Here is a 24329-nt window from a genome sequence, read left to right as displayed (position 1 = left end):
GGCTGGTATCCGGTTAAGTCTCACGTGAGTGGCTCTCTCGCTTCTTATGTGAATTCGCATGAATCCTCCTTTTTTATCGGACATTCTCCTTACAAGCTGCATCGAGAAAACGCAGCGGGAACGATCGCAAAATTCGTTTCGAGCTGGAAAGTCACGTCTTTGGACGTTTTCCCGTGTCCCTTTTTGGGTCGTTAGAAATTGGAAAGAAAGTGTCGTCGGGTAATCGCGGGCTCGTGGGTTGTCATAAAAATTATACAAATGCATGCTATCGCGTCGCCGCGACCACTCTGGATCTTCGTGCGGAAAAACGACGAATAATTGCATACAATTATGTGTTTAAGCCGCAAGTCTTCACTCTCACCAACCTGAGCGGAGTGAGGCCCAGGCAGGACTTAGGTCAAAATGGCGTGGAGGACATGATTCAGTTGACGTAAGTCGCGAAATTATCACGTGTCTATTTGCGTGATTGTCACACGCCGACGTTAAACAAGCTGAATAAATTGCAGGGATCTGAACGAGGCGTCGTTATTATGGAACTTGAAGATCCGTTACGACAAGGAACTAATTTATGTACGTTTCATTCACGTTGACTTATTCATTTCCCAGCGTTAATTAACAACTCGACTTCGGTAATCATTTGCGATGAATTTTTAGACGTACACAGGAAGTATCCTCGTGGCGGTGAATCCATATAAAATGTTCGACATTTACGGACTGGATCAAGTGAAGCTTTATGAGGGACGGATCCTTGGTACACTCCCACCGTTAGTATTAACTCTTTTATTTATTTTCTACTAAATTTATTTACAAGCTATAGGGAACTTTGGAAAAAAGGTATAACAAGTATTGAAATACGAAAAATAAAATACATTAGTCTTCAATACAACTTTTTCCCTTTAATGTTCAACTAATTGGTGTCATTGGAATAAAATTTATTTAATTGCTTCTTCGATCAATTTTTTACTTTCTCTTTGACACATGATTATTAGAGGAAAAACGTTGTCCCCTCAATACCTTCTTTATCGGTTCAAATATGTAATAATCATGTAGTGACAGATAGAGGCTTAGTATGATGGATACTTCAAAGCTTCAATTTTCGGTATATCCATCGTACGACCAGCGTGAAGCCTGGCATTATCTTGCAGCAAAATGACCCCCTGACGAGTCGCTTCTTTTCACTTGTTCAGTTACTAGATTCAATTCTGTTTTCAATAGCTCCGAAAACTGGCTATTTATTATTTATTTACTGGTTATTACTTATTTAGCTATTTACTATTTAATGCCGTAACCCTTTGGTGTGAAATGTGCTAAAGTAGAGCGAAGAAAGCGATAGAGCTGAAAAATGAAGCAAATTTTATTCTAATGATATTCATCATTCAACTAGTGAAACGTTCATCTGCTGGCTTACTTGTGTAGAAAGAACTACATTGAAGATTAATGTATCATTTTCTAGTATTTTAATTCTCTCTTTCGCGCACGCACCTGCGTGCCTGGTGAGATATATACTTCAAAAATTTGTTTTGTCTACAAAAATAAAGAAAAAAACGATTTATGAGTTATTTTGAAAATCAAACTGTTATATGAAAAAGTTATACAAAAAACGTTATACCAAAAAAATCGTTACTTAATTTCAAAATAGCTGATAAAATGCAAATAAAAACAATTGGTATTTCAAATCAGCTGTTCCAAAAATTCCTGAAATGTTTTATTCAAATTGAAGAAAGTTTTATATTTTAGTTTGTGCCATATTAGATTCGCCATTTTGGAAAATTTTAAATTTTGACTAGATTTATAATCAACTACCTTAAAAACCTTCCATAAGATCCAAATTAAATGCTAATAATTCTAGAAAAATTCAGGCAAGAAAGAATTAATAACTAATATACTTTTTTTCCAAAGAATCTCTTTTGAACTACCTTTGTATAATATACAAAGATACAATAAGACGGAATTAAATAAATTAATCTGATTGAATGAATATATCAAATAAAGACTGTGTTTTAAGTAATTCATTACTTTATCTTGCTCTTTACACAAATCTTGTAAAGACCGAAATGTATCTCAATTAACTTGCGTTTAAAAAAGTCTTCCGTACTATAAAAAGACTACCACTTTACTACTTTTCGCAGGCATTTATTCGCCGTGGGTTCCTCCGCGTACAGTCAGGTGACTGCAGCCAATAACTCCAGTGCCAATCAGGTTGTCGTCATTTCCGGCGAGTCCGGCTCGGGAAAGACGGAGTCCACGAAGTTGGTGATGCAATATCTCGCGGCCGTCAATCGCGCGCCGAACAATCTCGTAACCGAGCAAATCCTAGAAGCGACGCCGCTCCTGGAGAGCTTCGGAAATGCGAAAACGCCGCGTAACGACAACAGCAGTCGATTCGGGAAGTACTTGGAAGTTCACTTCAGAGAGTGAGTAATATTATATGATACTTTATGGAACAATAAAGTAAAAATTTGTCATCTCTGTTGGTGCCACATGACGCAAACAATTTTTCTATTTCCCAGCGGCGCGATCGTAGGCGGTAGAATAACGCAGTATCTTCTAGAAAAGAGTAGAATAGTAACTCAGGCTTCGGAGGAGAGAAACTACCACGTGTTCTATGAACTTCTAGCTGGTCTCGATCAGCAACTCAGGGATAAATACGGTCTGCTTACACCGGACAAATATTTTTATTTAAATCAGGTGCGTTTGTGTTTGATAAATGACATAAAGTTACGCATTTTAATAAGTGAAGTTTAACTCTCGAAATTTTCAGGTAACGTAGTCAAAAATCTAATGAGAGCGTCAGCGCGGTACTTCGTGCGCAATTATTATTATTTCAAAATACAAACTTTGTTTTAAATAATGCCGAAACGTCGCCCATTTGATTAAAATAAAGTTAGTATTTTGAAAATGGAGTACCTCACTAACCTCTCATTAACCCGAGTTTATGCATTTTAGCTTAGAGAGAGAAGATAGTTAGTAAAATCACTGATAAAATGTTTTCAGGGTGGAAACTGCCAGATCGATGGCAAGAGCGATGTGCAGGATTTCAAGGCGCTCTTGTCGGCCATGCAGGTTCTCGGCTTCTCGGTTCTCGGCTTCTCGTCCGAAGAGCAGGACACGATCTTCAAGATTCTAGCCAGCGTGTTGCATTTGGGGAACGTATACTTTCACCGGAAGCAAATGAGGCACGGCCAGGAAGGTGTGGAAGTCGGTTCCGACGCTGAAATACGCTGGGCGGCGCACCTTCTTCAAGTGAATTCCGATGGCATCATCCGAGCACTTACTACCAAGACGACAGTAAGTTTTCACCTGGGTACATCTCTCATTCCGGTTCAATGGATGTAGGATGAGTTGAAGGAAGATACCACACTTGGGTTTTTTTCTACAATAACTTTATTATGTTATGGAATTATGCCGCGAACAATTTAATATAATATTAATTTTTTGGAGACTTTTATTTATTCATACAAAGAAAGTAATTAAAATTTTTGGAAAAAAATTAATTAAGCCTTGCAAAACTAGCATTTTGTCCCCTATAAAGAAAGATGCCATTACTATTTAAATAGTATGACGTAATAACAATTTGCATATTTTGCTTATCTACCTCCCGAATAATACACAGAACAGCATATTTCACGACTTACCTTTTCGTATTTTTATCAAATTTTTGCCCTTTCGTATCTCGGAATTTTCGTTTTAACCCTCTTTCAAACCGTAGTTTCCTAATAATTTAGTGCATGGTCAGATTAGCTAATCTTTGATTGATGAAGAAACTAGAATCAAAGTGGCTTCTTTCCCCAACTGGTATCTACCTTTGACTTATATGTCGAAGCGACATCATCATAAAGATGTTTACAAAAATTCACGACATTCTTTGAATGTCTTTTATAGGTATATTTAAAACATTCTTGTTGTTTTGGCTTAGCATTAATTTAGCATTAAATTAACAAGATGTAAATTTGTACATTTGTATTGCTACAGGAAGCAAGGAACGAGAGAGTTTTCACGGCTTTGAATATCGATCAAGCCCTGGATGCCAGGGACGCTTTCGCAAAAGCTCTGTACAGTTCGCTCTTCTCGTGGCTAGTTGCGCGCGTCAACCACATCGTCTACAAGGGCACGAAGCAGACAGCTGCCATTCAGACAGCTGCCATTTCGATCCTTGACATCTTTGGCTTCGAGACTTTCACGGAGAACAGTTTTGAACAATTATGTATCAACTATGCGAACGAGAACCTGCAGTTCTATTTTAACAAGCACATCTTCAAGCTCGAGCAACAGGAATATGCGAAGGAGAAGATTGACTGGACTACCATCAATTACACGGTGAGGTTAATTTGGACGATATGATTTTTTTAGTAGCGAGGAACGTGTCAACACATAAATCAACAAATGAATCACAAAAATAACTTAATTCTTGATCTTTCTGTCTTAGGATAACTTGCCGGTCATCCATCTGATCGCGAAAAAGCCAGTCGGAATTCTTCACTTGCTGGACGACGAGAGCAATTTCCCCAAAGCGACGGATCTTTCTTTCTTGGAGAAATGCCATTACAATCACGCGCTAAGTGAGCTGTATTCCAGACCCAGGATGAGCTCCGCCGAGTTCGCGATCAGGCATTATGCCGGACAAGTTTGGTACAATGTGGAAGGCTTTTTAGATAAAAACAGGGATACCTTGAGACCAGATGTCGTCGAGTTGTTGATCAGCAGCAAGATCTCGGTAAGTTTTTTGTTTGTTTATGCTATAAGCTGGAAGAATCATATAATATACATGATTGTGATGATTACAGATGGTTAGCAAGATGTTCCAGCATGTCAGAACCACGCATGAAGCTAACAAAACTATGAACAAGCCGAATGGCAGATTTGTCACTATGAAACCGAGAACCCCGACTGTTTCGGCTCGATTTCACGACAGCCTCCAGCAGCTCTTAGAATCTATGTCTCAGTGAGTATTCCAAAATGGATTAAAATAATAAATATACGATTTTTTTTAATTAATAGACGTGTTTTGCAAATTGTAAGAAACCACTTTTAAATAAAAGTAATAAAATTTGGAGAATTTTAACATTTTAAGCAAATTTAAATTGTCTGTAAAAAAAAACATGTTAATAGACATTTTTATCAATCTCTTGGAATTTTAGTTGGAGTTATTACTACTATCAAGGTTCAGATAGTTACTGTTAAAATTTTTTTTATCTCTGCCACCGTAGATGTAATCCGTGGTTTGTCCGTTGCATCAAGCCGAACACCGAGAAAGCACCGATGAAATTCGACATGCCCTGCGTGCTGGAACAATTAAGATACACGGGCATGTTGGAGACGATTCGCATCAGAAAAACCGGCTATCCGGTTCGCCTTTTGTTCGGACACTTTGTGGATCGGTATCGTTACCTTGTCTCAACGCATTTGCCTAGAGGTGCGCCCAACAAGGAGCTCTGCAGAATAATTTTGGACAAAGCGGCTCCGAAAGAAGCACAGTCGCAGTATCAACTCGGACTCACGCGAGTGTTCTTACGCGAATCGTTGGAGAGAGCTCTGGAGTATAACAGAGCATTGATTCTAGAGAGAGCGGCCATTACAGTCCAAAGGTATATGTCAAATTATGCAAAAAGAAAAGACACAAATATTTATAATGATTTAGTGATAAGTTTTATATAAGGTTAGTTGAAAAAAAGCATCACATTTGTATCTTTCTTCTAGGATTCACAAATTTATCATGTTATAGAATTAAATTATAAAAAATTAATGTCCTTGAGGCCTTTATTTAATTATATAATATAAATAAAATAATTAAAATAATTAAAATTTTGATATTCTCAGATTTTTGAAAAAGAATTTTAAAAGTCAAGATTTGCAAAACTGAAGGATCTTCGCCAACGTATAGTTGGCGCAATAATTGTCTAAATAGTATGAGTAATGTAGAAATTCGTTTATTTATCTACAGTGGACAATCAAGTTTAAATTCTAACAACACAAAAATTAATGATAAAGTATAAATATAATTAGAAAGCAACTTCTTATATTATACTTTTGTACATTTATACGTTTAGACAGCATTTCTCAAATTTAAAATGTTTAGAATTATGTAAAACACTTGAATTTTTAATTTATTTTAACAAAGGTGTCACGCTCAAGAAAAAAAATATATATTTTTGTATATCTACTTTTTTTAAATGTATTTATATTACTCCCAAGTGTTAAAAGAAAATGTAACTGCAGCTTGCACACGCATGATTTCACGAAATGTAATTAATCTATACCGGCCATGTGACTGTCGTGAAACGACTGTCGTGAAACATATATGTCGTGAAACATACTCAAAACTTTAACAGTCACATGGTTTTAAAGTATTAAATCATAGCTATTACGTTATCAAATATTACATAAACGCCATATTTCATGACTTATTCTTTTGTATTCTTGTAAATTTTTGTCAATTCTTTCCATACATCACAGAACGTTTCAGTAATGTTGCATCAACATTGTAACATTTCAACAATATTACAGAAACAATGAAAATATTGCTGCAACATTGCTGGAATATTTTGCGCTGTATAGGTTATTAGTATCAGAGTTCCCTTTTATAGCCACTTACTTCCCACTTCAGCGCATACTTGTGCAAAATTAAAATAGCTAATTTGTAATTTATGAAGGAACTATAATCACTATAATCTAAGTGACTTCTTGCTCCAACTGGCATCCTCTCCTAATATATCTTACATATAAAATTCTTTATGACGTTGAAATATCTCACAGAAATCCATTCTTCTTAATTCATTTCACTACACTGTTTATAATAGTGAAATTAAAATGAATAAATGTGTGAATCTCTCTCCCGGACGTCGCTATAACGGTTTCTCTTACAGATACACAAGAGGCTTCTTGGCACGCAGAAGATTCCTCAATATTTCCCGAAGCACAGTTTTGATACAGGCGGTGTATCGCGGTTACCGTGAACGTAAGCAGTTCCGCGCGATGAAAAAGGGTGTCCTGATGGCGCAAAAGTTATACAGAGGTAGAAAGCAACGAGAGATATTCAAGGTATTGAAGGATGAGATGGTGAAGAGAGCGGAAATCGAGAGAGCCAGCAAGGAGCGGGCGAAGGCGAAGCAACAACGAGAGGAGCAGGAGAGGACATCGCGAGCTGTCGCTGGTGTAAACCACTTGGAGATTCCCGCAGAACTAGCCTTTATCTACAGCAAACTCGATGGTACGTTTTTACCACGATAAATATTACAACAACATTGTGAAGTTTATTCAAAGCTTCAGACACATTTTATAACTTTCACGAACTATACTTTGAATTAAAAAAATTTTTTTTCTTGTAATTCCACTGCACAGATTGGCAGCCCACACACACCGAGCGAAATCTCCTCAAGGTGGTCGGCCAAGTCATCCCGATGAACTATACGTACAATCTGCCGCCCGACATCGATCAGTATCAGTTCTCGAAGTTCACCAACATTTATTTCAAGAGTCACATCTTCGGGATGAAACGCGAGCCGATCAAGACGCCATTCCTAGCGAAGGCTCGCGATCAGGATTACACTGATTCCCTGATGATTTTTAAGATGATATTGCGCTTCATGAATGAGAGTAATCTTAATGGCAAACGCGAACAGGCGTTGGGCGATTACATCGTTAACAAGGGTATCGTGAACGAGAAACTGAGGGACGAGATACTGTGCCAGTTGGCTAATCAAACTTGGAAGAATGAAAACGACGCTAACAAGGAAAGAGGATGGCTGCTGCTATCCAATTGCTTGTCGGCGTTCCAGCCCAGTGCCACGCTCTTCAAGTATTTTCTGAAGTAAGTTCATATTTTTTTAAATTGCAAACACGCAATATGTTGTTACAATCCTTAATTAATACTCTCTAATCAGATACGTCTCCGATCATGCCTACGACGGCTATAAGGCTTACTGTCAACGCAAATTGTTACAAGGCGAGAGGACGGTATACCGTATGATGAATAATAATCAGCAAACGGTGCATCAGGTGCCCAGGAATTATCCGCCGTGCGTCCTAGAATGGCGAGCCAACAGAAATCGCGTAAATATGGCGCTCAACGTTGGCTTCTACGACGGTGAATCTCCTTGAATAAATCTCCTTGAAAAATAACGTACACTGTGCCATGAACACTTTAGTGTCATCGATAACTTTTCATTTCACAGGCGAAACAACTACATGCGCAATAGATTCCTGGACGACGTGCGAAGAGTTGGCTAATCTCGCGGTTCGGAATCACGGGGTAGAAAACTCCGGCTGGACTATCACACTTTGGAATCAATTGGACGGCCCGGATGCTATCGTGACGGAGACCAACGGTTTCGACTACGTCCTAGATTTGATCTCGGAGATGGAATTGGCGCCAGCTTTCCCCGCTGCTAAGCATATGTTTTTGGAACAACGCAAGAACAGTTTGCCGCCTATAAAAAAACGAGAGGTAAGTTAATTTCAATATTACTGTAGCTAACAAACGTACTATATAGAAAAAACTTGAAGCTTCATCTAAGAAACATCATTGACATTGTAGATGATAAAAATCTAGAAAACAAATGTGACAAAATTTTAATGACTAACATTTTTATTACTAAATTTATATCTATTATATTATATTCAACAACGTATCAAATAATAATATTGATTACTCTTTGGCATTATAATTTTTAAATGTTAGTCATTAATAGATCAAGATTGTGAGAGAGGATGGTTTATTAATGACTTTTAGTGCTTGTACAGTTTTATTAAGCGAGCAAACTTCTTCAAAAAGAAGAAATAAATTTGACCTAATTTAAAATTGTATGAAAAATATAGTAGTAACTCTTGTGAAAATTTTTCAAAATTTTTTTTAAATTGCTGTATAATTTTATAACTTTTTTAGATCTTTTTATACAAATTGAATATTTTTCAGAAAAATATTCAAAAAGTCTACATCTTTTCTTAAAATTTTTTGTACATATTAATTATGAAATATCCTAGAAATTTCTAAGATTGTTTGTTTTATAATTCTGATGGAATAAAATCTAAAATAGTTAAAAGTTAATTTTGTTACAATTTATGGAGAAGAAATCTCAGAATATTTCAAAATTTACACATGTATGAAAAATTCTAAAAGAAGATTTAGATTTTTCTGAGTATTTCTAAGTGTATTTCTGAAAAATATTCTAATTCGTATAAAAAGTATGAAAAAAATTTTTATCCGGGAAAGTATGTTTTATTAGATGAAAGTTAAAATATGATGATAAAGATTTGCTATGTAAAGAATCGAGAGATAATAAAATTTTAAAAATTTTATTAGAAATTGAAGTCCAGTTTTGATTTGAATAAATGTTATTAAATATTACAATTGAACATAATATAGCGATGTCGCAGACAACGCTATCTGTGTATCGAGATTAGGCGCAGACATTTTTTTGATCTTTACTATCTCAAAAACATATAAACTTGTAGGCAATAACATTATCAACACAAAATCACCTGCATTTTTAATATTTCTCATTAATAATGTATGAAACAATGTATCCGACAAAATGTTATCTATAAATGTATTCGAAATTTTTTAGATTCAAAATTGAGTTTTGTCAAATTTTTCGGCGATACAATAAGATTTTGTTCAGTCTAGATGAGACTTTAAGAACAAAAAATTCGAGAACGGAGTTAATGGAAAGTGGAATAAATAATTATCATTAAATTGTTAAGTTTCAGTATTTAAATGGAATGTTTTCTTTTTTAGCATGCTCAAGTTATTCGGGAGTTGGAACAAGAGATGGAAATCCCTATCCTAAAAACTTTCCAGCCTCTGGAAAGAAAACCAGTGCCAAAAGTAGTTGACAAGTCCGTTGAGCTGGATATTCAGGTACCGAGACGGCCAATAGTTCCTCCGCCGCAGCCACCCGTTACGAAACCACCCGTACGTAATAATTAATTTTGTGACAAGCAATTAAGAAGTCTAATTAATATTGGAATCCGTAGTTTTTTGTTCACAATGTTATACGTAAATCAAATTAGAATCTAATTAATTGCGAAAAATCCCATCTTGAGATGTTACTTTTTTGATAGTGAAAATAATTTTTTGATGTTATAAATAACGTCTTATTGTTAGATAGGATTTTTCGCAATGAATTCTTAAGTCGCTTACGAGTCTCAAAATAATTAAATAGCTTACAATTTAATTTGTTGTTGAATATTATGTATTCCTGTTTTGATTATGGACTATGTTTCAAAATGATGAATATGCAGCGCACAGTTAAAGTGAGCTAAAAATTCATACAAGAATTATTATTATTGTTAGACTCTAAGATGTGTCGCAGACTATTACAAAACCGATATTGACTCTCTCATTTTTTTATTTGACATTTTTATCGGTCCTAATTTTATTTCATATTAGTGAAAGTGTGCCAGTTTGTTATATCTATATTTATTTATTTTTTTTAGTTATATATTTAATAATACAATAATTATTTTTTTTATTAATTGTATCTGGCAACTTGATATATTATATATAGATGCGAAAGCAATCGCACGAGGTCATTCTGGAGACGACAGAAATGGGATTATCAAGAAAATCTGCCTTGAACGACCGCTATTTCGAGAAGGAGAAGCAGCGTAGCCGAAGTTTGGACAACCTGCTTCAGTCGGAAGTCATGCCTTCGCCAGTAAAACTCGCCAATCTCGGGCTTTCTTCATCTAAGTTGAATGAACGGTATCACAGTCTGGAAAGAATTGGTGAGACTCCGGCGGTCAGTAACGTTGAGTACATGACGCGTACCGAGCTCCCGCAAGAGAGGAAGTACAGCAGGGTCACAAGGACGACGGAGCCCAACATTGAGGAGGAGGATCTCACGATTGACTTTGAATACCCGGATATTCAGTCCGTTAGTCAAACCGGAAGATCGGAAGATGATAAGAGCTACATAAGGTCGCAGACCAGGTTCATCAAGTCGCAATATCCTGGTAAGTAGCCGCGAAGAAATCATTCTCCTTCTTATCATCTTCTTATCTTTTTTTCAAAGGATTTTCACAGATCTTAATAAACCGCATATGCATTACGTCATAACATCAACAATCTCGACTTTGTCCTTTACTCTCGTTATTTAATTCGCTGTTGCGTAAGATGTATTTTACCTCGAGCATTTCTATCGCGGAGAAAGTTGATAATTATGCAATCCAATTTTTCCGTATCGATCGCGTATCAATTATTCCTCTCGTGTTTTCAGGCAAGCGCGCGCTGCCGGGAAGCCAGTCTAGTCGCGCCTACATCGAGAAGAGCGAATACGGAGTAAAATCGTCCGCCATGTCCGACACCAGCGAGGCGCCTTCTTTGGCGTCGCATGTGCGACGCGTAAGGGTGCCCAGCCAAGCTTCCGACGTGGACCAGTTCCTGGATGAGCTTTTTATGCCTGTGTTGGACGGCAATCTCGACGAACTGTCGGATGCACGCAGTTTGGCTGCTTCGATAAAAGGTTCACACGATACCAGGCCATCCGACGACCAATCAGTTCTCGAAAATCTACGAAAAATTAATACACAAGCTACTAAAAATGCAACGGTAGATGACTTCATTGAGGGGATGCTGGCAGATAGTAAAACAATAAACATCAGCGCGGGCGAACTGTCTAAAAGAATTATGGGAGGCGGCAATATGGACATTCCTAATCAAAATGCGGCCTTCAATTTCAGTCCCATTGCACAAAGTATGATGTCACCGCCCATGATGATGCCCATGTTCAACCATAATCAGCAGGTTCCGTCCGGCCAGAATTCCAGCATGAGCATGGGCGCGAGTTTTATGCCCATTCCGATCTACAGCATGCAGGGACTAAGCTTACCTCAATATCCCAATTCGCCACCCGGTCAGAGCAATGACGTGATGGCGTATCAACAGAATCTCCAGCGAGCCTTCCTGCAGAGCGCAATGGCGCAGAACATTCAAATACAGCAGCAGTTGCTGGCACAGAATCAGGCTCTGCAGCAATTGTTGGTCCAGAGTCCACAAAATTCGACACAGCAACCGGTAAGAAATTAGAAGAGAAAGTGAGAAAACTGTACAAAGAGTCTAATATCCGAGGTTCATGTGATTTAACAGAATAATTAACGGATTGATCTTTTATCGTGATTCAAATTAAATTAGATCTCATTACCAGAGTTATTCGAAAGAGTCTAAGTTTTTCATTTTCTAGTCGCATTTTATATTTTTCAAATACTTTTTTGACTTTTTAAAAAATTGTGCAGATAACATTGAATTCCTGATCGTTGAATCACGATAAATAGATCAGAAGCAAATATTGCATGTCGAGCACGATTGCAAGAGAATCATCGCAGTCGTCGTAACTCTTATAATCACGCGTTTCATGATCACTGTCATTAACTTGATAATCATCATGACCGATGACCGTCATCGGTAACGAAATAGGTGATACGCGCACTTGAATGAAAGCTAACGTCTTAACGAAACTGTCGTCGTTTTGGACGATCCTGTGGGTTTCTGAGCCGCGCCGCGGCATGGGGTGTGTGTTTCCAGAGCATGGTGTTACCCGCTGGCCCCTCAAGCATGAATCTTGTTCCCCCAGCCCCCCCAATCGGTGCCCATATGGGGCCCAATGATTCTATCGGACGTTACTCCAAGGTATATTTACTGATATTAACTAACCTATGCTGTACCTTGTGGCTTTGCTATGGCTATATCATGTATATATATCGTCTAGTCGAAACCAAGGAAATATCGTGTATATATCGTCTAGCAGATACCAAGGAAGATATTCAGAATTAAGGCCAACCTGATCAGACAATATCTCATTCATCGAATCATCGCGGCTTCCGAATAAATTTTTTAATCTCGATTCAATCCTCCTGCAAATCTCATCTCTGTAAATAATTTTCCAAATTGATTGAGAACTCCATCTAATGCTTTCTGGGTTAGGTCTCATTTAGAGAACCTGACGACGGTGAATTATGGTCAACTGAGAAACGAGGAACCTCCTTGTTAACTTCCACTCCAACAAATCAGAGGCAAGAGACGATGACGATAAAAGCCCAAATTCATCGATCCCAGAGTCCGTCCAGAAAGAATGCTGAGACCAACAGAAAGACGAGTATCGATTACACGCGAAAGATAAGCACGGATCGAAAGATGGTGGACAGAAAAGCGTCGTCGTCACAGGCGGACATGAAGAGAACCAATTTAAATAAAAATAACGTACAAAACAACTTTACTAATGTACTTAGCGAATTGAAGAATAGGAAAAGCAGCGTAGACAGCAATCTTTCAATGAACAATAGCAAAGGCGTTCCACCACCCCCGCCGATGCCTCCGCCATTGGAGTCTCACGATCCTTCCGAATCTAGACCGTTCATCGATCCGTACGGCAGAGCGAAGACAGTACGCATTGGAAAATGGAGGTAAATTCAGAATCCAATTTATTGTGAAGCTATTATCCAGGTTATACTAATTCTTATATTAATTGAACAAGAATGCTTTCTACGATCGCAGCTAGGTCTTCGTGCTTGTATTGTTTGTGTGATTTTATATATTTTCCTCAAGGTCAATGATCTGTGCGCCGAATTAATATATTATTAATATATTTTTTGCAATAATTTTTTTACAGTTTTTCAGGGGGAGGGGGGAAAGGGTTAATATTTAATAATACGTGATATTAGTTAATCTTGTTCAATTTAGAATTTTGTTATGATTGAAAATTAATTTGACGCGCAGTTCATTAAACTTGAGGAAAATATATAAAGTCACACAAACAATACAAGCATGAAGATCTAGCTGCGACCGTAGAAGGCATTCTTGTTCAATTTGTATTGATACAGCAACGGTCAAAATGTCTCTCTCTACTTCTTATATTAATGTTGCGCAGGTGGCCACCGCCTAGCGACTCAAACGAGAATCAAGGACAAGACAGTTTCATAGAATTCAAAATGCGTCAGCAGCAACAGCAACGCAAGTTAACGCCACAGTATCAAGAATACGACCAAGGCGAAGGCGAGGCTACGACTGAAGGCGGCGTCGAGTGGGAAGAGTTCGAGATTGAGAACATCGTCAGCAATGAAGATCGATCTATAAATGCGCATCCGTCAACGACCGCGGCAAAACACGAGAATGGATACAAAGAAGAAGGGGAGAAGAAGAAGAAGAAATCAAAGTAATTGACATGACGATTCTCTTTCCTGCGTTTAAATTTAGCTTAAGAAAGTACTGATATAAAATTTTGTGCAGATCGGCTTTAGAAGTAGGCGCTCAGAGGCCATCACCTGGAAGCATAGGGAAGTTGAAGCTTAGCTCGGAGATGAGACAGAGATTGGAGAAGGTAACGGCGAATCATAGCGTGAGATCCACGAAAACGGCGGAGAAACCCGCTCTCCCGCGAGAAGATGGAAAGGTTAAACGTTTAGAAGATAACAGGAAGCTTCTGTTGGAACAGCAACTGGGTAATTAGATCTATCTTCGTTACGCAACCATAAATGCAAAAATTAGATATGGAAATGTACTTAATCGTTCGAAAAATTCAAATTTTAAGGTGGCAGGTGGGACGATTATGCTTCCACCATTGATGACACTCAAAGCGTTACTTCTAAAGGCACAACCGACATGATGACGCAAGCTCAGGTGGTGAGGACACAGATCGAGAGAATGGAACGGCCTGTACCACCCCCACCGCCCATTACGCCGCCGCAGCCACCGAGTCCAAGAGGCGGCAGTGTATACAGCAACAGGTAATTTAACGTTACGCCAGATTAAATATTGCCGGGAATTATTTTAAAATTAAAATAGTAATTGCTTTAATCCTTGAAAAGTCATAAAAGACTCAAAAGATATAAAAATATTATTTTGTCAGATTGACAAATACGTTCTAAATTAGTGGTAAAATCAATAAATAATTTGTTTGCTTCCAGCCAATCGGGCGTACCTCAACCGCGATCTCCACCAGCGCCAATCGAGCCGAAAACACGCGACTCTTTTCGCACGTCTCCGGATTCTGAAGCCTACGATCACTTTCCGAAGAATCAGATGTTCAGCCAAAGTCGCGATATCTTTGCCTCGCAGCAACATTTGCGCGACGGTCACGATTACCGAAACGACTTCGACAAGGCACGCGCTCAGGACATCAAGTCCAAGGACTTCTACGGCAAGGATAGCACTGATCTGGCAAGTTCGGCGCGTGATCGCAGCTCCGACTTCGACTCGCGCCGCGATCTCAGTTCCGAGCTCTTTGACTCCAAGTACGCGTTCGATGGATCGACCGGGAAGCGCGATCCATTTGGCATGACCCGGGACGTATCTCCCAAATCCCGCGATAGCTTTGGGATGCCGTCGCCGCGTGACTTCGGTGTGATCCCGAACACGAGAGAATCTTTCACTGTCGCACGGCAGAGCTTCAACAAGCTGGATCGGGACGTGGACAGGCGATCGAGCGTAGCTTCGACCCACCGCACCGACAAGATGGAGAGGATCGAGATTGAGGAGTGGCCAGAGTTTCTCAAGCCAGTGTTACCGCCAGCAGACAAGCCGGAAATCGAGAAGGCTCAGGAGATGATGAATACCAAGCTTTATCCGCAAACCTCCAACGCGCATTTCACGTACAACAGAGTCACGTGGACTCTAAGGGTTAAGAAAGAGGTCTTTGCGCCTAACGAGACGTTGAACAGTCCTCTGGCATTGCACCTGGTGTTCTGCCAGGTCGCATACGACGTACTGGCAACTTCTAGCATAAGAATCACCAAGGAAGACCGACAAAACATGTTGAAGATGCTGGACAACTATGGCGTCACTCTGGATAATCTTCAGAGCACGCAACACAAGATAACAATTAAAAAGAACATCGTGGATATGGCGAAGCAATGGCCCTTGTACTTTGCCCGAATATTTCCAGTATCAGTAAGTTTTTCATGTTTCTCTCTTCCGTGACGGCTAGACGACACAGAAAGAACAATTCTAGTGCAGCATCCAAAAATTTAGCTGAGTACAGAAAATAATTTTATGTTGGACCATCGCAACAATTATGTAGGACGTTTCGGCATCCTATAACAATATTGCTAGAAAGTACTAATATTCTAGCAATCAGCTTAAATGTTTAATATAATTAGATGGTTCTCAAGGTAATTATTTTCAGATCTGTATTTCATCAAGATCGTTCTTTCCGTGTAATGATTTAAGAGCGTTCATTTTTTTTGTCGGTCGACGAATGCTGATTGAAAAGCAGAAACGATCTAAAAATCACTTTTACATTTCTACACGATCCGATAATCTTAATTTAAATTTTTCTGCAGATCGGTCCTCAACACCCGGAGACGCAGCACGTGGCGGTGTCGCATCACGGACTTCGGTTTATCAAGCGCACGCTGAACGGTGATCTGATCATTCTGGAGACTCTGCCGCTGGAAGACATCGTCTCCGTGAACTCTGCCAGATCGGGTGTCTGCGTGCTGCAGGTCGCGTCGGGAGTTAGACTACCCCTACACACGAATCGCGCCCCGCAGTTAACGGAGATGATCGGCAGATACATCAGGCTGGTAAGTGTGTGTGTGTGTGTGTATATATGTGACCTTGTCTCTTCTGCGAACGGTCGAACATTGCGCGCCCGTCCACGACCAATTAGCGACGGTCGACCGCGGAAACGATAACGGCACACATGATGCGCCACGCAACCTGTAACGAGGCAACCGCGGGCAACGCCTAGTGTAAATTGCGTTTCCAGTGAGCGGTCATATATGCTGGCCAATGCCTCCTCCGACGTCTCGCTTTATTCTTCCCTCCCTCCCCCGCTTTATCTCTCCTCTTTTCCACCATCGGAGAACGTCGGCACCAGCGATCCATCACCGACGCTGCGCTCCATACCACTTCCATTCTTCCACGCTCTCTTCTTCACCTTCGATTGAAGTTGCGCGATGTCGACATCCCGCGAAAATGCCGCCGCTGGGGATTCCCTGCGAACCGGCTCTTCACTCGTCGGTACTCTTCCGTCGTAACGTAATTCTTTTTTGCGAAAAAAATGAAAGAAAAAAAATGTTAATCCCTCGGATGTCTTGATCTTTCGCATTCTGACGCTGTCAAATGGCAATGCGTGCAATGGCAATGCGTGCGGACAACCGCTTTTAAAGGTAAAAGTTCCTTCTCTATCCCGGATGCCTTTTGATCGTGCGCCTATCCTCGGTGAATCACTAAGAACCGCGGAACGCGGGATGATTTTTTGCGCGCGCGAACGAGAGAGCGCGAGAGAAAGAGGAGAGGACGGGGCGACGAGGGAGACTCGTCTTTATGTCTTGTGCAAACGGAGAGATCGGATTTCTTATAACACGCGCTACGCCTGTTCATCAGATGCACCTGCATGCATCGTCGCCGCACGCGATTCAAGAAGCGATTCGTTCAGCGTGACGGACGTTCTCCCGAATACCGATGACCGTATGCAGACGAACTCTTGCCGAAGACTTTTGCTGAAATGTATCTTTCGATATATATTTTTTTCATATATATTAAAGGTTTCGCTCTTAAATCACGCGAACTTTCATTATTCTTTCGGGAGCGGGGGAGGGGGGGAGAAGAGAAAGCGGGGCATGATTGTCAAATCAAATTTTCAACGCGCGTTAATCTGATTCTCTTTGGTAATTTGTTGTAATGTCGCATGTGTCGTACGTACACGGCTTATATTTCGGTAATAAAAATCGAGAACGTAATGCGCGCCATAATTTAGAAACCGAACTTCCGATGCTATCTTACTTTCACGCTGTCGTTGACAGCCAAGTAATTTCCCTCAATTATGCACGATTGAAGTTTTCCCTCGATTGGAATAATTGCCGAATAAATGACCTTTACTGAGACATGCGCGCAATTTCAAATTCCATCACGGATTATATAACGGTGTAAAAGAAGAAGAGCCGCGTAATCGTGAGTGCGCGCGTGCAGCGTCTCGCGCAACGTTGGAAGACGGACGAGTGTCTCTCTTCGCGGCGTCTGATTGAAGACATGGAATGATGTCAAAGGATCGGAACGGAGGAATGCCGTGGCGAGCCGTTCGTAAAAAATACGCGATTCAGTATTCATGAAAAACATCGCGTGGCGTGGAGATCCAGCCGGCAGTCGTAGAAAGCCGACTTTAATTAGTCGCATAGTGATTCCATTGTCCAATGCTTTTCTTGAGGAGAGTCTTTACACTACAAAGGAATGATAATTCCATTATACTTTGTTTCTCATTTATTATTACTAATTTTAATTGGAGAGCAGTTTTCACGTAAAATCAAGAGTGAACATTGTAATCCCATTGTAGATGTTCTCTCTTCATGTCTTGAAGCTAAACACGCGATAGAAATGGTACTCTTATCTCGCAAAAGTAAGATTTGTGCACTCAATGGTTCTTCGATTCAATAAATATTTCATTGAATCAAAGATATTTGTGCATTGCTTTAAAGAAATAGTTCGATTGTGCAACGTAAATCTTTTTTTGAACGAAAGAAGTATATTAAAGTAACCAGAACAACTAAATTATTTCTTACATTTTTATCAGTATTTATTTTAAATTAAAGAATTATTTGTTTAAATTAAACAAATAATTTGAACAAGTACCTAATTTACTTTACAAAATTCTAATAACGTTATTTCTTGAAACAAAATAAAATTTTATTTTCTTTAAAGGTAACTTCAACTTAAAGAAACTAAGTTAAGAAAACGATTTCTTCAATTCTAACATAACTTTTCCTTGGATGTACAAGAATAAGGCTTACTTTTTTTTTAACTCAATTTGTGGGAATTTGGAGAAATACGGTTTAATTCATTTTAATATTCTCTTATACAAATAGAATTTCTAAAAAAAAAGAAAATGTAATTAAGCAGGTCTTCTTCAAGCCAGATACTTTAATTAAATCATCTAATAATTCCTTAGTCTTCAAATTACACAGCCACTCTAATTTTCTGCATCTTTCCACCCGTGGAGATGAGAGTTTTGATATAAAAAAAAAGTAGCGAGCTCAGATATACTTGGATTTCATTCGAGCGATTCCGAGTTCAAGCAACTCGTATTTACCGCAGGCGCGGCAGCCTGCTCTCCTCACGCCAACACGGACACCGGAAGTGGTTTGAATTGCTAATGTGAAACGGTGCTCATTATTTCTTTCTGCCACGTTGGCCCAAATCTCCTTCGCACCCTTCATTCCTCCGTCATTTTACCCTCCAACAAAAATACAAAAAAATTAAAAGACAAATTTAATAATCTTTATCGAGACGAGATGCTTTACTTTTGAAATCCGTTAAGAAAGTTTTGATTGCAGTTATGAAAAGCGAGTTTCATAACATACTTTTCCGGCCTTATGCACGCTGTTAAACGTTTCCGTTCCATATTAAACGTATAATCGATAGGTAGGTGTATAAATTTAATTGGGCTCCGTCGGATGAAGCGTGTTAGTTTATTATACGTTATCATCGAACGGGTTATTTTCTGCCCACTTAAGATAACATTTTTTCAAGATAAAATAATTTATCACATTATTCATTTCCGCATATAATACCTGTTTTATGAAAGAAATAATTTTGAAATTTTTTTGGGGGGAAAAGGGTTATCACATTCAAATGCGGGTTAGCATCATTTGTTATTAAATTATCAATTTAATAACATGATGTTATTAATTCTTGTTCAACTTGGAACTGTGTTTTGTAATCAAAAAATTTATTCGGCGCGTAGTTCAGTGAACTCGAAATGTATATAAAATCACACAATAAATATATCAGCACCAAGATTTAGCTATGTCCATTAAGACACTTTGCTTATAAATATTTTGTTTTCACATTATCGGTCGAATAAGTCCTCTACTTTAAATTTTTATTTTGTGATTTTAAGATCGAAACATTTGTTTAACTTTTATGAATGATTAAGAAGGTTCTTCAGCTTAAAAATGTGTAAGGAAATCACGCATTCAAAATAACGAATAATGAGCATAATGTAAGCAATAACAATAATTTATTATTAAAAACAGTTTTTTTTATAATATTGATAAATATTAATGTGACAAAAATTGAGAACTGTTTATACTAACGATTTTAATTAGCGACAGCGACGTTACCACATTTTCTCGTAGTGAAACTAGTATGACGATAAACTTCAAAAGAATAGTGTGTATAATTCATGAACATTTTATACTCTTATTCATATGAAAGTGCTACGAAGAAACTTCATTTTTTAACACCAAAATGTCATCTTTACATAAATGTATTTTTCCACGAATGTATTCTTACATTTTGTTTGCAACATTTACTTAAAATTCTCTTTTCCAAAACCTCATCTGTTACTTTAAAAAGTTATTTCAAAAGAATCATACTACGGAAACTTTGAAAAAAGTCATGAATGCCTACATATTATTCATAAATTTATTCTCAAAATTTGATCAAGTCTTTATATTACGCGGAAAGATTGAAGATTCTCCTTGATAAAATATTCATGCAAAGTGGAGAAGCTTTGCGGATAAAGGTTCAATATAATCGTGCCGTCTTTGCCGAGCCGGCCGTCCAATCAAATATCACGACGAACACCTTTCATTATAAAGTAATAGGCGTCGTGTTGCAAGCGCGCAAAGTGGAGGACAACAATTTCAATTTCACTGCCTCGCGCGCATTCCGCGCGTTCACCACGTGACATCTCGTTGGAATTGCGGAATGAAAGAGCAAGTAAATAGAAAACACGTAAGAGCGGAAAGTGTTCTCCTGCGTTTGATGTCGCTCGACCGGTCTCTCTAATTCCTCACGAAGGGAGGGAAAAAAAAAGAAGGAAACTATTCTCGTGACGCGATCCGGATCGCGGAAAATATTTCGTTCCTTGGCGCGAGAAAAATGTCGCTCCGTAGAACGCGGAGTGAGAAAGTGCCATTTCTCCGGGGACGGTTAACAAGTTCGAGTTTCTCGGTACGATAAACGAAAGTCTCCGAAAATTCTGGAGCTTTCTTCAGTGATCTCCTTAAATAAAAACGCAATCGATTTTGTGGAACGACAAAAAGGAGAATGTTATCTTGGATAATACTTTAGTAAAAAAAAAAAAATAACAGATGTTACCCATACAGCACACTAGTGTTGAATCAATATCTCAGCAACATTGAATTGCAAGGTTGCGAATGTTGCAGCAGCATCGCGAAATGTAGATTCAACGCTGAAAAGACATTATAGAAATGTCCAATGTTCGTCAAATCTATGTCTTGCAGTCATTGCAATTTAACATTGATTCAATAATGATTCTACATTTATTCCGCGTATAAATAATGCAAGATTTAATGTATGTCATGTACACTTTATAATTTCAAAAAGATTGAATGAAATAAATGTATAAAATCAGTTTTTAAATTGCTCGAAAAAAATGTAAATTTAAAAAATAATATTGATTTTTATTATTTAAAATTGATTCTTCTGCTTTCCAAAAATGTATATTGTGTATGTGTATTGTAAATAAAAATATATTTCAGAATGCCGGAAGGATCAATTTTAAGTAATAAAAAATTTAATATTATTTTTTGAATTTCAATTCCTTATCCGACGATTTAGAAACTTTACACATTTATTTCATTTAATTTTTAATAACATAAAATGTTGTTAATTAATGAATAATATTGTTGTAAATACAACAATATAAAAATAATTTTAAATTTCCACTAAATTAAGTATTGTTTTATATAATTAGATTTGCTTTTATTAACAAATTAAATTCGTATACGACTGTTCATTAAATATTACAAATTATTATTTTATCGTTTTATTTATTACATATATAAAATTCAATTCTATTCTATTTACACGATTTTTTTATTTTTAATGAAATAACAATAAAAAGATAATAATTTGTTCAACATTATTTCAATGTAGCAACAGCATTAACAATCAATGTAGAAAAATCAGTGTGAATTAAACATTGAAAAAACATTCATACTTCAACATTCAACATTCAACTATCTCAGCAATATTCTTTCAAAATATTCCGTGCTGTATACATTATAATACAAATCTTTAAGGTAAACTGCAACAAAATTTAAAATTAATTAGTAAAATTAAACCTAGTTATATTTACGTAAATTCATAAAATTAAATCTGTTTACTCCGTTTATATAAAATCAATTTACCGTCATTTGTACAAAGAAATAATTTTATTTTAGATTATTATAATGTATACTATCTTCAATTTTATATTGGATAAGAAAAACGTTATTTATTTCAAATTATCTAAAATAATGTAAAGAAAATAACGAGACTGAAGTATATTGTCCTCTTAGCTTCAACTACCAAATTATCATTCATTCATTCTGAAATGAAAATTTTTTAAAGTGATGACAGGATTGCATTCTGAAATTTACTGTCATTATTAAATCTGTAATGTAACCTGAACTATAGATTTTTAGTACTGGCAGTTTACATCGACACAGCTTAGATTGCACAGATCAATAATACAATATAAAAATTGCTCCAAAAAATTTGAAAACTTTCATAAGGAATTTTATCAATTATTGTGTAATGTGAGTTACATATTCTTTCTATTCTTTAACTTTGATTTTTATATACAATTCAAATCTAAACATAAATATTTTTTGTCAGATTAAATTATTTAAAATAATTTTTATTTTTAAGAAACATTTAGGAATAAAAATATGAATATATTGTTCTCATATCCTAAATTGTTTTTCTTCAATAGCCTAAATATTACCTATAAATTATTCAGACAAAAACATGTAATTTTATCTTTTATCTAATTAAAATTAATTTATCTTTATTTAAGAAACATTTACGCACAATTTATCTTATCTTTAGCTAGATAATTTTAAGTTATCTAAGCGCATCGCATAAAATAACAGCAATCCTGAGTTATTTAAAGAATTAGAAAAATCGAATACACGTGACGTACTTGAGGACGACAGGATTTTAAGGGCCCTAAGGATAATCGGTCGTTTCCGTTAGCGGCAGGTGCATCGACCGTGCATAGTCATGTGAACTCCGAAAGCCGTTTCCGCGGGACTTCGAAAACCCCGGTTTTGCTTTTTAATAGACGGGGACACGGAAAAAAAAAACTGAAATCGTATTACGCACTCGGCGTGGGAGAACAAGATTTTGCAGACGGATCCCATTGAGCCGCAAATCACAATAATCCCTGCGTAATGAGCTATCGCTTCCGACTCTCTTTCCTCCCTCTTCCGGTTCCGATTTCTATTTCATTGCCGTGTTCGCAGCGTATGTCATCATGTGGAATCGCAGCTATATAGACACCGTACAAAAGATCTCCTTCCATCCGTGGAGATCTTTTACCAGCGCAGACCATATCATTCTCTAGATGAAACATTTCTCGAGCGATACACCAGTGATTTTCAATTTATCGGATAAAAATCTTTTTTCGCGAGAGCGTTAAGCTCTAAGGATCTTAAAATTTAAATTTAATATTAAGAGTTAATTACAAAACGTTTGACGTTGGATATTAAGGAGCCCATCCGAGAAAGGTGGATAATAACAGGTGCGAAATTGGGCCGACTCGTGTACTCGTATTTGCGAGTGTTTTCACTTTATCAGTATTTCTTTTTTTAAATTTCGCTTCTCCGATGAGAGGTCGTCGCATTTAGATAAACACTTTCTTTTTTTCGGCACTCGAGACAAGCGTTATCCGCGATCTCGGGGTCTCCTGTCGATTAAGTGCAGGGGACAGGTCTCGGCGAGCTCCCCTTAACGCGCGTATCTCGTTCGAAAATCGGAAATGCACTCGTTCCGATCGAACGAGATCGGTGCGGTGTGAAGAGCGCTGCTTCTCTCGTAAAAGCGGCGCGGCACGATTTTCCATACGCCTGGCGTACGTGCGCCACGCATACCGCCGCCCGGGAAGAACGGACCCGTAGTGGGGCCCGACCCAGATATCCGTCGTCTGAAGGGGCATCGGCTGACAGAATACAGCCGGCAGGGAACGGCGGTACCTTGGAATCGGAAGCCTCGCGGCCGCGGCTCTTCAGTTCATCGACTGCCGCCGCGCCGTGCAGGTGTATCGTGACGCGCCGGCGCTCGCGTGTCTCGCTTTGTGTACCCTTGTCACACGACACAGTACGGGGAGGAAACGAGGGAGCCCGCGGAGAACTGTTTGCGTAGAAGCGAAGCGAGACGGTCGGAATAATAGCGGCTGTCTCTCCCAGACTTCCGAAGCTAATTTTCCGGGGAAGAGCACTCGCGCTGGCTCGAAGGTACCAAGGGAAACGCGTGTATCTTCCTGTTCCGCCCAACGGCCGACTTTAAAAGAACTCGATGTACAACTTCTGAAACGAAGTTACATTTTTCTTTGATACTCTTTCTCGAGCCTCTGGCTGCTGATAAGAAACCCGGCGGAAGCGCAGTT

The 24329-nt window shown here is 38.2% G+C and overlaps 1 protein-coding gene across 1 annotated transcript in view; it reads left to right on the top strand.

Moving 5' to 3' along the window:
• The window catches only part of LOC105203252 (unconventional myosin-XV), a 62613-nt gene that overhangs the window by 20154 nt on the left and 18130 nt on the right, over nucleotides 1-24329 (top strand). The window contains exons 4-27 of the mRNA XM_039456364.1: nucleotides 342-430; nucleotides 507-570; nucleotides 655-764; nucleotides 2130-2414; nucleotides 2511-2688; nucleotides 2995-3288; nucleotides 3973-4317; nucleotides 4427-4714; nucleotides 4785-4942; nucleotides 5208-5585; nucleotides 6864-7207; nucleotides 7339-7807; nucleotides 7881-8083; nucleotides 8172-8443; nucleotides 9734-9910; nucleotides 10506-10953; nucleotides 11217-12013; nucleotides 12521-12625; nucleotides 12920-13398; nucleotides 13863-14147; nucleotides 14222-14433; nucleotides 14523-14718; nucleotides 14899-15880; nucleotides 16273-16515. Coding sequence (XP_039312298.1) covers nucleotides 342-430; nucleotides 507-570; nucleotides 655-764; nucleotides 2130-2414; nucleotides 2511-2688; nucleotides 2995-3288; nucleotides 3973-4317; nucleotides 4427-4714; nucleotides 4785-4942; nucleotides 5208-5585; nucleotides 6864-7207; nucleotides 7339-7807; nucleotides 7881-8083; nucleotides 8172-8443; nucleotides 9734-9910; nucleotides 10506-10953; nucleotides 11217-12013; nucleotides 12521-12625; nucleotides 12920-13398; nucleotides 13863-14147; nucleotides 14222-14433; nucleotides 14523-14718; nucleotides 14899-15880; nucleotides 16273-16515 — 7401 coding nt within the window. The remainder of the gene's footprint in view (nucleotides 1-341; nucleotides 431-506; nucleotides 571-654; nucleotides 765-2129; nucleotides 2415-2510; nucleotides 2689-2994; nucleotides 3289-3972; nucleotides 4318-4426; nucleotides 4715-4784; nucleotides 4943-5207; nucleotides 5586-6863; nucleotides 7208-7338; nucleotides 7808-7880; nucleotides 8084-8171; nucleotides 8444-9733; nucleotides 9911-10505; nucleotides 10954-11216; nucleotides 12014-12520; nucleotides 12626-12919; nucleotides 13399-13862; nucleotides 14148-14221; nucleotides 14434-14522; nucleotides 14719-14898; nucleotides 15881-16272; nucleotides 16516-24329) is intronic.

The sequence above is a fragment of the Solenopsis invicta genome, chromosome 13 (assembly GCF_016802725.1).
Source record: "Solenopsis invicta isolate M01_SB chromosome 13, UNIL_Sinv_3.0, whole genome shotgun sequence".
NCBI lineage: Eukaryota > Metazoa > Arthropoda > Insecta > Hymenoptera > Formicidae > Solenopsis > Solenopsis invicta.
This window is presented reverse-complemented; position numbering and strand designations above follow the sequence as displayed.